This window comes from Macadamia integrifolia, chromosome 2, assembly GCF_013358625.1.
Source record: "Macadamia integrifolia cultivar HAES 741 chromosome 2, SCU_Mint_v3, whole genome shotgun sequence".
NCBI lineage: Eukaryota > Viridiplantae > Streptophyta > Magnoliopsida > Proteales > Proteaceae > Macadamia > Macadamia integrifolia.
In genome coordinates this window covers 14360252-14372337 of record NC_056558.1, presented here as the reverse complement: position 1 = coordinate 14372337, position 12086 = coordinate 14360252, and the positions used below count along the sequence as shown (strand labels likewise).

General features: G+C 38.7%; 1 protein-coding gene across 1 annotated transcript in view; it reads left to right on the top strand.

The window, feature by feature from the left end:
- The window catches only part of LOC122068477 (cell division control protein 2 homolog A-like), a 22411-nt gene extending 12545 nt beyond the window's left edge, over positions 1 to 9866 (top strand). The window contains exons 4-9 of the mRNA XM_042632358.1: positions 3323 to 3443; positions 3748 to 3921; positions 8381 to 8544; positions 8656 to 8743; positions 8873 to 8926; positions 9535 to 9866. Of these exons, the coding sequence (XP_042488292.1) occupies positions 3323 to 3443; positions 3748 to 3921; positions 8381 to 8544; positions 8656 to 8743; positions 8873 to 8926; positions 9535 to 9624 (691 nt within the window). The 3' untranslated portion in view covers positions 9625 to 9866. The remainder of the gene's footprint in view (positions 1 to 3322; positions 3444 to 3747; positions 3922 to 8380; positions 8545 to 8655; positions 8744 to 8872; positions 8927 to 9534) is intronic.
- The last annotated feature ends 2220 nt before the right edge of the window (positions 9867 to 12086 follow it).

The following is a 12086-nucleotide window of genomic DNA, read 5'->3' as shown; positions in this document are numbered from 1 at the left end:
CAGAATCTGGTTTCTTCTCTGCCCTCCTCTCTCTACCTGTATCCCCTCTCCTCTGGCTCCCCTGCCCCTGCCCTCCCTCCATTTTGGCCCTCTCTATATCTTTCTCTCCTCCCGCTCCTCTCTCTCTCTCTCTCTCTCTCTCTCTCTCTCTCTCTCTCTGGCTCCTCTCGCTACAACCCCCATTTCCTTCCCACTCCACGCTGCAAATCCACCCCTTCCTAACCTCTGCACCCACCCCGACCCACAACTCCGTGCACGGCTGCACCCAACCCCCTCACCTATCAGTGCACACACACACACACACACACAGTTCCATATGAAAGGACTTTGTTTTTACCATTTTAGTGTGCTTGATCCAACGGTAAGGTATGAATGTTGCGACCTGGTGGTCAATCCTTTCGACATTCTCGGGGTAAGGCTGCATAGTTCTTGCCCCCTCGAAGTCGCACATGCGGAAGCCTCGTGCATTGGGTATGCCCTTTTTTTACTTATTCACCATTTGTCTATGTGTGCATAGATTTGAACGAAAGATCTAAAAAACCGTTCCTCAGAAGTTTGAGAATGGGCTTAATTCCCTTTCCGATAATCCCATTCTCAAAACAGAACTATGGGAACATAAATGATACCAAAAGTCTATTTTTTTTTTGGCTTAAAACTGTCTGTGGGCCAGAAATATATTCTGAGAATGGATCCCTAGATTTTTTTACTTGGAACATTTGGGGCCTTGGCGATCTGCTGCACCAAGGTGCTATAAGAAATCTAATCATGGAAGTAGGGGGCAGAAAATTTTCTTCTGCAAGAGTCAAAATTAGAACATCTGAATCTTTAGATGGCAGCAGATTTATAAGGCTGGGAGGCATAGGTGCTTGCCTGTTGCACCAAAATTTTTGGTGTTCCAACTTGGGTGTTATCCCTTAGGAAGCTGTATAACTCTTGAGCAATTTAAGAGTAGTGGGTTCTCTTTGGATGGCTGATGTATTTTATGTTGTTTATCTGAAGAGATTGCTGCCTATATGTTCTTGGAATGTGATTTGACTTTCTTCTTGCTGGGTATATTTCTTGGTTTATTGACTATGCAACCGTCCCCCTTTGTAGACTGAAACATCATTTACATAGTGGCCACGGTTTACATGATTCCCCAAACCTAAAGTAGTTTGAAACATGATCCTGCTATACGCTGGATCATATGGTAGGAAAGAAATAGGAGAGTGTTTGATTGAAAGAAAAGCAAACTCAGGTTGTGCTCCTGCCTCCTGTGGATTAGCCTGTTCAACGTAGGAATTTATTGGCATTAGCCCACAAAATTTTGTGAGTGATTGGTGACCATTTTACAGATTTGATGGATCACTACCAAATATGTCTTTTGGTTGTATTTTTGTATGTTCTTTTTGCAGGTTGCACCATTTTATTTTCTTCTTCCTACAAGATTGTACTTTGTATATCTTTTGCTAATCAATGAAATCTCTTGCTGTTTTCCGATCACAAAAAGATTGAAAGGATAGTTTTAAAAGGTGTCTTGGTGTTTTTGTACTACTGTGATATTATGGGTGGTTCAGTGACTATCCTGAAAGTCTCATTGAAAAAGTTTATACCCAAAGTGTCCTAGTAATTGGATTTAGTTATATATTACTCTGGATGAGTAGAAGTTACAAGGAGTAGCTGACAGAAAGATCTACTAGATGGCTAAGATCCTTTTTTTTTTTCTCGAGGAGACTGATGTTTATGTTTTCTGAATTGCTTAGAATGTTCTCACCAGTATAGTATGGGAAAGCTTTTCTAAAGGAATAATGCAATAATGTAGTATGATGCAATACTATTTCAATCATTGCTTTGGGCTACTTTACTGATTCATGTTTCCCCAATTCTCATTCAGAAGTATGTGTGATAATGGTGGTCAGAATAAACTTTATCCCAAATAACTATAATTCTTTCTTCTGTTGCTTTCTTCTCCATAATTTATTGTATTTTCATAGCTTTTCTTAATGTAGAACTAGAATTGGCAAACCAACCTAGTCCCAAAACAGCAGGATACTCTCAAAGAACAACCACGAGTCAAAGTAGGATAATAGCACAACAGATCAGATTACAAGAGAAATCAGGCCTGAAACAGTTGAAGCTATCGAACCAAATACTTGGGTTTCTCTGATCAGATCAGTAGTACTGATAACAGGGGCTTACAAGACTTCAAATAGGTCCAAATCAACTTGATACCATGAACCAAAGTCCACGTGAACAGTAGGAACTTAACCAGATCTATCAATTTCGGTTCTGCTTTGTCACAGGCCACTAAAAGACAAGAAAAGGGAGAATTTTTAAATCTCTCAAACCACTGGTTAGAAAGAGCTTTGGGTCGAGTTCTTCCCTCGGTAGGACCTTTCTTTGATTAAAATTTCAGCCCAAACTGATGGCTAGTTTGGTCTGGGCAGATTCTGAAAAAATTCTCACAAAACTTCCAAATTTTTTGGGCAGAACTAAGAGTGAGAATGATTCTAATACCTGTAGAATTTTGGACAGATCTGTAACACCTTAGATGGTTGAGAGAATAAGAAGATAGATTGAAGCAGAAGAACCTCTCGGACTTCATACTGCAGAAAGTCAATTGGATCAAACACCAATTCCATCAACCTTGATCAAACACAAGACAACTCTTCATGGAGAAGACAATAGCCGCAGCCACTATTTTTTTTATCAACTCATACTTCCTTTCGGAGCCGCCTCCTCTATATTTATAATGTTGATGGGGGAGGGAATTTCAAAATAGAAGGTTCATCATAAAGGAAACCAAATATTCTCCTAATACAATAGTTATTAAAAACTGAAATTAGAAACTAGTTGAAAAAGGAAACTAACTACTAATGACTTGATTCAACTAATAACTTGACTCCTAAGGAAACAAATATAACTCAAATCCAACCCAACTAAAAAGGAACCTAATGTAAAAAGAAATAAACTAGTAATCCCATATGCAACATTAAAACTCCTCTTTTAGGCTCATAAAAGTGGCCCATTACACTCCAAACCACATGGACTGAAGGCCCAACACATATATAACCCAACCCTAGATTTATTCCTAATAAAGCAAGCCTAGTTTGGTGAAGAATCTGCATCATTTTTTCTATAGTAGAGAATGTAAAGGGGAACAAATGTCAAAGAACAATTAATAAGCTGTCAAATTTTAGATTAGATACTGTTCATCAACAGTATTAATTTTGAAAGTATCCTTGTATTTTGCATTACTTGATCTTTCTTGCTTGGTTTTGATGGGATTTTTTTGTTAATTGACTTTTCCCAGAACAAGGTACTAAATCATTCTGGATAGCAGGTTGCAGGATGTGGTGCACAGTGAGAAACGGTTGTATCTTGTTTTTGAGTATCTCGATCTGGATTTGAAGAAGCACATGGATTCGTGTCCAGAACTTGCTAATAATCCACAATTAATAAAAGTGAGTGACATCTTTCCACCCTCTGGAAAATTATGCACTCTGTTAGATGAATAAACTTATAATTTTACAAATATATTCAACTGCCACATTGGGATATTCGGTGTACATTTGTGACAGTAGTTTATGTTTACTTGGAAAAAAAAAAAAACTAGGTGGTTGTGATACCTTGCATTGGTAGTTGTAGGTTTGCATGTTTAGTATGATACTCAATCACATGTTTTTTCCTACCATTGTGTCAGTAATCTGTTTTGCTGGTTTAATTAGTATTTAAATGGTTGTGCTATTAAGGTACTTTTTTTTGCAGATGTTTGTCTATCAGATTCTTCGTGGAATTGCATATTGCCATTCTCATAGAGTTCTACACCGAGATTTGAAGCCTCAAAATTTGCTAATAGATCGCCGCACTAATGCATTGAAGCTTGCAGACTTTGGGTTAGCTAGGGCATTTGGTATTCCAGTGAGGACATTTACTCATGAGGTATTAAATCTACATTGCCTTTTTTTTTTTTTCCCCTGTATCCTGTTCTTTCCATCTTCCATTCTTTCTTCTTAACCTGGCATCTATGTATTAAGGTGATAAAATTCCTTAGCTTTCCTCTCCAACTGAACCAGAATATTATTCATGAAGGTTGCAAAATTCTCCTACTTTTAAGCTTGGTCAAGTCTGCTAATATTGATTTTTAACTTGTCCTTGTTTTTCTTGGGATGTTTGTGGGAAATTTTAGAAGGACCTCAAAAGGTTGGCTATACTATCCTGCGCCAAATTGAGAAATTCAATTTAATCGATTTCTGCTCCCTTTATGATATATGGAAGGAAGCAAGAAGTAGGAGGCATTTATGCATAAGAAACAATGAGATCTTGTATGAAATGTTTTTGTAAATTTTTTTTTTTAATGAATAACTAATGAGATCTTGTATGAAGTTAGACTTAGGTGTATCATTACCTCCCATACCTCTCTGACATAGATAGCCAGTAAATAAAACCCCACTATGTTTCTACTCTGATTTAGCAGCCAGACAGTCGAAGAAACAGTAGCAATTCAAACTGGAATCTTCTTCCTCTTAATATGTCACCAGGAGTCAAATAGAGGAAATTCAATCATGTTTTATACTACAAGTGGAGTACCACATTTGGGAAATATTGTAAGGTTAGAATGGGAAATAGAATCTGAATAAGCAGTCATGTGTATTGGGTGTTTAGTGATGGGCACCCATGTAATTTTACTTTTGTTTTCACCTAATGTGGATGACTATAGGTGAGAGGCATCGACTAATGCCTCTTCTTTCCTGCACAACCTTTTCTCCTTCCTCTCTTCTTCTTCTTCTTCCTTCTTTATCCCTTCTCTTCATGACCTCCGACCTCTGTTGTTGCTGTATCATATTACAAATACAAACTTGGTTTTAGAGTGGGTTCGAGAGTCATCCTTCAGTCACTCCCTATTCTTTTGCCTCTGCACTTGGAACTCTAGAATAGGTGAGGGTTCTGAAAGAAGCTATATTATGATAGAAGGATGGAGTAGTTCTTCACCCATCAGCCAAGAGATTCAAAGATGTTTTTCTGATTTTTTTTTTGAAGTAAAATAACCAAGCAAGGGAGCATAACAAGTCTACTGCCAGCTGTGCATTCCAGTTCCTGTATCTCTCTCATCTGGGACCTGTTAGAGGTGGGTCCAAGCTCTCTTGAATTACCCTGGGGTCCTCTTTCAGGTAATGGTGACCTCCTGTTCAATTATGTTGTTTTGTGTGCGTGCAACTCCAAACTGTGATGCCTATAATGCTGCCAGTTGCTGGAATAATGGCTTATACACACACACACACACACACACACACACACACTGTATTGGACCTATTTGATTGATATTTTTTTTGCTGATTTATATTGTTTCAAGATTGTGGTTGTTTTATAATGACTTTCCACCTTGATACATGTTGTATTCAAGAGTTATGTTGTTTCTTGCAAGTGCTGTGATATTTTTTTTGGTGATTGGACTTCTGTTTGTGTGTTGGGAAGATATTTGGTGGGTAGAGTGTGCAATCCTCATCTTGTGGGGTTATCCGACCAGCTCCTGTATGTGTCTTTTGCACAATGTCAAACGTTAGTGGACCAATGGGAGCCTCAGCAGGTGGAAACAAGTGGTGTTACACTCAGTCCAGTCATTATGGAGAACACCAATGCCCAGATATCCTTTGTCAAATTGAATAATACAAACTACCTGGACTGGGCTCACACTATTAGGTTTATCTCTAAGGAGCCGTGGGAAGTTGGGTTACATCAGCTGTGCCATGCAGGCTCCACTCCTTAATGATTCAGCATACTAGAAATGAGAGACGGAGAACTCAACAGTTATGACTAGGTTGATTTTCTCTGTGAAACTTGAAATTGGATCTCCCCAGCTACAGGCCAGAATCAAGGGCCCTTTTAGGGTTTTATTCCCTGACCTATGAGGCTCCTTCGACCAGAACTCCACGGCCATCCAAGGCTTGTTGAAGAAACCGCAGGGTTTCTCCCTTGTGCCATCGAAACCCTAACCTGCCCAGGTCGGTTTGCTGATTGCTTGTGCCTACTGACTTGCTTCCAGACATCTTTTGGAGTCTATTTAAGGACCATAATAGCTGTACTAAGACTTGGTTTGATGCCCAACAGAGCCTGCTTGTGTTGAGTTCTCTATTCTTCACCAGTTCAACCTTAATTTCAGACTGCAAGAATCAGTTTTGGTTCCTTGATCTGAAAATCAGATCGGGTATTTGGGCTGGAGTTATCATCACTGGGGTTGTTTACCTTGTGTAAACAACCTTACATCACACCTATTGATCAAAATCATAAACTGGGTGATGACGGTGGACATCCTCCAATTGATGCGGGGAAGTTGATCAATCTCTCCCTTACGTGTTCGGATATTGCTTATGCTGTCGGGGTAGTAAGTCGGTTCATGCATGCACCTAAGAGTGGGCATTTAGATGTTGTGTATCGTATTCTCATGTACTTGAAGACCAGTCCAGGAAAGGACTATTGTTCTCTAGGTATGGTCATATGAAAATTGAGGGGTACACTGATATGAATTGGGCACACTCTGTTGCAGATATAAGGTCTACATTAGGATATTGCACCTTTGTAGGTGGGAAGCTGGTTACTTGGAGAAGTAAGAAGTAATTTGTGGCGGCTAGATCAAATGCACAGACAGAATTTACAGCCATGGCTCAGGGAGTCTGTGGACTCCTATGGTTGAATAACTAGTCCAAGAGATGGGGTTTGAGGCTGAAGGCTCGATGCGGTTGCATTGTGACAATAAGGCTGCTATTACCATAGCTCATAACCTAGTGCAACATGATTGTACAAAACATGTTAAAGTTGATCAACACTTTCTTAAGGAAAAGATTGACTCCGGCTACTTTTACACCTCCTTTGTGAAAACAGGAAATCAGCTAGCTGATGTGTTTACCAAAGAGAATTAACCAAGGTTTAAGATCTTGCTCTTGCCCCCCATCTCGCTAATCTAAAAAAGAGAGATCTGGCCGAGATCATGTATTTTTCGCAGTCGTCTCGGTGGTTGGCCTCGATGGCCATATGGTCTTTTTAGTCCCTGAAACTACCCTATTTTAGGACTTCTAAACGCAATGGAAGGATTAGTTTTTTAAAAATCAAACTTAAAATGGTACTTTGACTTCGTACCCTATGTAAGTAGTCTCCGACTCTTCGGACCCTAGGATAGTGTGCTCTGTTCCACAATTCACATTTCACAATCAACACATGACACATCGTAATCATAAGAATTTAAAAGACATCATAGATAATTGCTTAATTGATTAACAATTAACATTGATGATTGATGAGTCATATTAACATACATTGAAAATTTGAAATGACATAAGATAAGCTACATAACAACATAAGGTCAGTATGCATAATTTATTTTAACAGAAAAATAAAAGCATGAAATTAAAAACAGAAAAAATTATTTCTCTCCATGAATCCATAGATTAGTGATATGCATCACATATAAAAAAACCAATGTAAACCAACCAAGTATTGATGATGTTTCCATGAAAAAATGGGTTTGAGAAGATTTTTTTTTCCTCTAAAATGGTTCTTGAGAAGAAAAGTAATTACAAATGTGGATGAGGAGGTAATATTTTCTACTCATTAAGCTTCAATACGTGTAGGAATGGAGATCCTCAAGCAAAACCACCAAAATTCTTGTCCCTTAGTGTTTTTTCTTCAAAAAAGTGGAGAGAGAGACGAGATCTTGGTGAGATCTCGGCGAGATCTTGTCATTTTTACACCTCGCCTGTGATCTCATGTTGCTAAATTAAAAAAGGGAGATCTCAGTGAGATCTCGCCAAGATCATGAATCATGGAATTAACTCTCTGCAGTTTCATACCCTCTTGAGCAAGCTAGGCATGTATGACATTTATTCTCCAGCTTGAGGGGAAGTGTAGAATTCATGTAGTAGGGGTTGAATGAGAAGTAAAATGTGAAATAAGCACACATTTGTATTGGGTGTTTGCAAAGGGCACCTATGTGATTTTACTTTTGTTTTTACCTAATGTGAATGAATATAGGCGAGAGGCATCGAATAGTGCCTCTTATCTTTTCCTGCACAAACTTTTCTCCATTATTCAGCTTCTTCATCCTTCTCTCCCTTATTTCTCCCTCTTCTTCTTGACCTCCATTGTCGCTGTACCATATTACAAATACATACTCCAAGCACCCCCACCTTTTCCCATTCTTACGTAGTCCATATCTTCGAACTATGCACAATCTATTACGACGGGGCAACACATCCCCTAACACCATAAAGGAATACTGGCAAGTATGGTGAAAATTTCATTTATTTTTTGATGTTTTGCAAATGAATTTCTTTTGATTGCAGAGTTGCTCTATTTACATTCTGATTGCTTTATTTTGTCTCTTATATCTTCATAATCTTCCTTCCAGGTGGTAACACTCTGGTACAGAGCACCAGAAATCCTCCTTGGGTCCCGCCATTACTCTACTCCAGTTGATGTGTGGTCAGTGGGCTGTATATTTGCTGAGATGGTGAATCAGCGGCCTTTGTTCCCTGGGGACTCTGAAATTGATGAACTTTTCAAGATTTTCAGGTTTTATTGTGCTTTCAGTGTTACACTATATTTGGTGCATATATCTTTTCATAGATTGTGCATTTATTATCATTGCTAGTGGTTCACTCATATGTGGTTTCCTCTCTGAAGATATATGGGTACTCCAAATGAAGAAACCTGGCCTGGAGTGACTTCGTTGCCCGACTTCAAGTCTGCCTTCCCCAAGTGGCCCCCTAAGGTGATTTGTGTTTTGCGGTTGCTATTTTCTTGAATGTGAAATCAAATCCTTAAAATCTGTCATTTTTTTAGCAATGTATACTCTAAATATATAATATTAAGAGATTTAAACCATGCCTCTATGGTGCAGGAACTGGCAACTATGGTACCAAATCTTGAACCAACTGGAGTTGATCTCCTTTCTGTAAGTTAATCCTTTTTGATATATTGTGTGAAGCTGCAGAACTGCCTTGATTAGGTCAACTGAGGCACACATCTATAGAATAAATGAGAACAGTAAAGCTTATAAGGTGATAGAAAATATTGGATCACTTCAGTATTTTCTCCAGTACCTTTCACCATTGAGAATGGGTTTTTCTGGCCAAGGGGCCTTAAGTCTCTCTTTTGAATGGTATAAGATCAATTAACAGCTTAGTCAGTGTGCCACAGTTATATCCATGAATAAGATCCGGATGGACGTAGTGGTTCTTGAATTATTGGGTCTTTCATAGTTGTCACGGCGCCTAGACGACCCAAGGCATTGGAGGGAGGCCTGGACTTTAGGCGACACCAACAAGGCACTTGCCTAGGCAACCAAGGCAACCCTAGTTGTGAAGGCGCCTGGATGTCTAGGCATTCACCTTGACAACTATGGGGTCTTCAGATGTTGTCTGGAAGTTGCACCATTGATTAGTACCCAGGTTCTTGTCAGTGTATTTTTTCAGAAAAAAAATGTAGTTATCTTTCAGGCTAAGGACTAAGGTACTTTAATACTTGTTGCCATTACTTATGCATGCCCCTATGATTTTTCAGAAGATGCTCTGCTTGGACCCAAGTAAAAGAATTACAGCACGAAGTGCCCTTGAGCATGAGTACTTCAAGGATCTTGGTGTTGTACCTTGACTTTCTTATTTTTCTCTCTGCAAATTGTTTTGCTGATGACTATGTTGATAGTACTAGCAACTTATGGCATTTAATTGTGTGATAATGTGTGTTTTTGTCCGTTGTATCTCTTTGTGTTCCTATCTCTGGTTCAAATGACATTGAACTGGAAATATAGCCTTTCTCATTGTATGTAAAGAAACAATGGATATAGATGACATTTATTTTAGATTTTCTCGAGTTAAAAGAGAATATTATTAAAACCTGTGGTGTCAGTTGGTAGTGTTGTAGAGGTGTTGAGTGAAAGATGAGATTAGCATACTTAGAAGTCACTAAGGCCACCTTAGTACCACTATGTCCGATGGTAGCCTGTTGCGATCTCTCGTTGACTTGGGAGCGATTGATAGAAATCGAATTCAGAAAGATGGACTGGAAGCTTAACTGTATTTCTTATTCAAGACATGCATTTCCCTTGAAACCAGATTTGAGGCTTTGCATCCTTAATGGGTTTTACAGCAGTAGTTCACCTAGATTCTTAAAGCCCCGCTTCTTCTTTGCCCATGAAAGCTGGTAGTATAGCCTCCATTGTTATCGATGAGATGAGAACTCTGCTATTGCAGGCAGAAAGACTTCAAGAACGGGTCAAACAATCTGTGAAGAGCTAAACTGCTGATTGGATTAAATGCCAAAGAAATGAAAAACATTGTTAGATTTTGATTAACCAAGATGAGAACCCCAAGGGGGTAGCCGAGTTGGCAAGGGACCTTCGTCTCAAGAAGCGTGTGGTGGCGTAAAAGGGTTTGCTCTCTCAAGTGTCCTACAGAGGGCATTTACTATGGAGAGAGAATGTTGGGTCCATGGATGGAACATGAGGAGTGTTAAAGAATCCGCATACTGTCATCATGGGTTCGTTTTTTCAGATTGAATATTAAAAAGAGGAATTTCCCATAGAATGTGGTGAGATAGGTCCTCATATTTGACATGACCTATCTAGGGTATTCTCCATTATCCAACTATAGGCTTCGGTTCCAGAACATGGTCACATATTTTCACATACCAATATGTGTGATTTTGATACTCCAAATTTTATGATTGGACCTATTCAACTTCTTTAGGTTTGTCATTTCGTGTGCTACAAGTTTTCCTCCATTATGAGTGAAGCGATAAATGTGTGACTAATAAATCAATAATGTATGTGAAGTATGTGTCGATGATGTGCATTAAAAAAAAAAAATATTAGTTTTCATACTAATTTTGTTTCCACAAACATGGACTAAAGAGAGGGAAAAAAAATCCAACGCCTCTTTCCACATTGTATTTTGGGTCTATAAGACATTGAACGAGCCAAAACGGTGAAATGATATTTCTAGGAATTTTTGAATTCCATAATTCTTTTATTAAAAATATATTATTGTATCACTATCCAAAAATGGGGTCTGTAACTCATGCAAGTGGAGAAATAAGAATATATAAATATTAAATAAAGAGTATAAAAAATACACCACCTCCTACGTTATATTAATAAAACAAATATATGACAATATTATCAACACAAAATGACAATATATGATTAGGATGAAAAAAAAAAAGAGAGTTGGAAATAACTACACAAACCTACCATAGAAGGTTTCAAGGATTCTCAAAAAAGAAAAAAAACTACAAAATGTATGGATGGTTTGAAGGGTGTGGTTTGTTGAAGGGGAGAAAAGCAAGTTGTCGAAGGGAGGGCACAAGACTGGTCATGTGGTTTCCAAGGTCAGGGAAAGTTACAACTATAATCAAGTGGTGGGGAGGGTCGAGTAGTAGCAGAGTGGTGGTGATGGTGTTGGATTTTGTAGGAGAGAGAGAGAGAGAGAGAGAGCAGTGATGTCTTACTGTGTGATGGCGTAGAAAGGTTTGATCTCTCAAGTGATGATAGAGTTTTGTTCTAATACCAATGTAGTGCCTTACTCAAGTAGAGGGCCCTATGATTGATTCACAAAGGGCACTATATAGTCTCCATTTTGTATCCGTTGGTGTGCATTTTTCCTTGTGGCTATTCCACAACTAGGAACACCCCTCCATCCATTGGTGTGCATTATACCACTATTATACAGACATCCCTTTTGTTTCACCAAATTAGGTTCAGACCCCTTACCGTCAGTCACCGTTAAATGAAGAGTTAAAATGACCATTATACCCTCCCCCTCCCTCTTCCTCCTCTTGAATGATATCTCCGAGAAGCTCAGGAGCATTTAGGAACTGCGCCGTTGTATCTCATTCGATTCCATCCCTCTGCTTCTAGGTTTTTGAGATTCTAAGAGGAACACAAGAGACCCTTTTGAGGGAGAAAGAGCTTTATCAGAGACATTTATTTTGATTTGCTACCTCTTTTCATCATCATAGATGGTCGATCGATCGATCGATCGATCGAAAGATTTATTTGTATACCATAGACTGAGACTAACTGACGAAGAGGAAGAAACACAGAAAGCAAAAGTAAA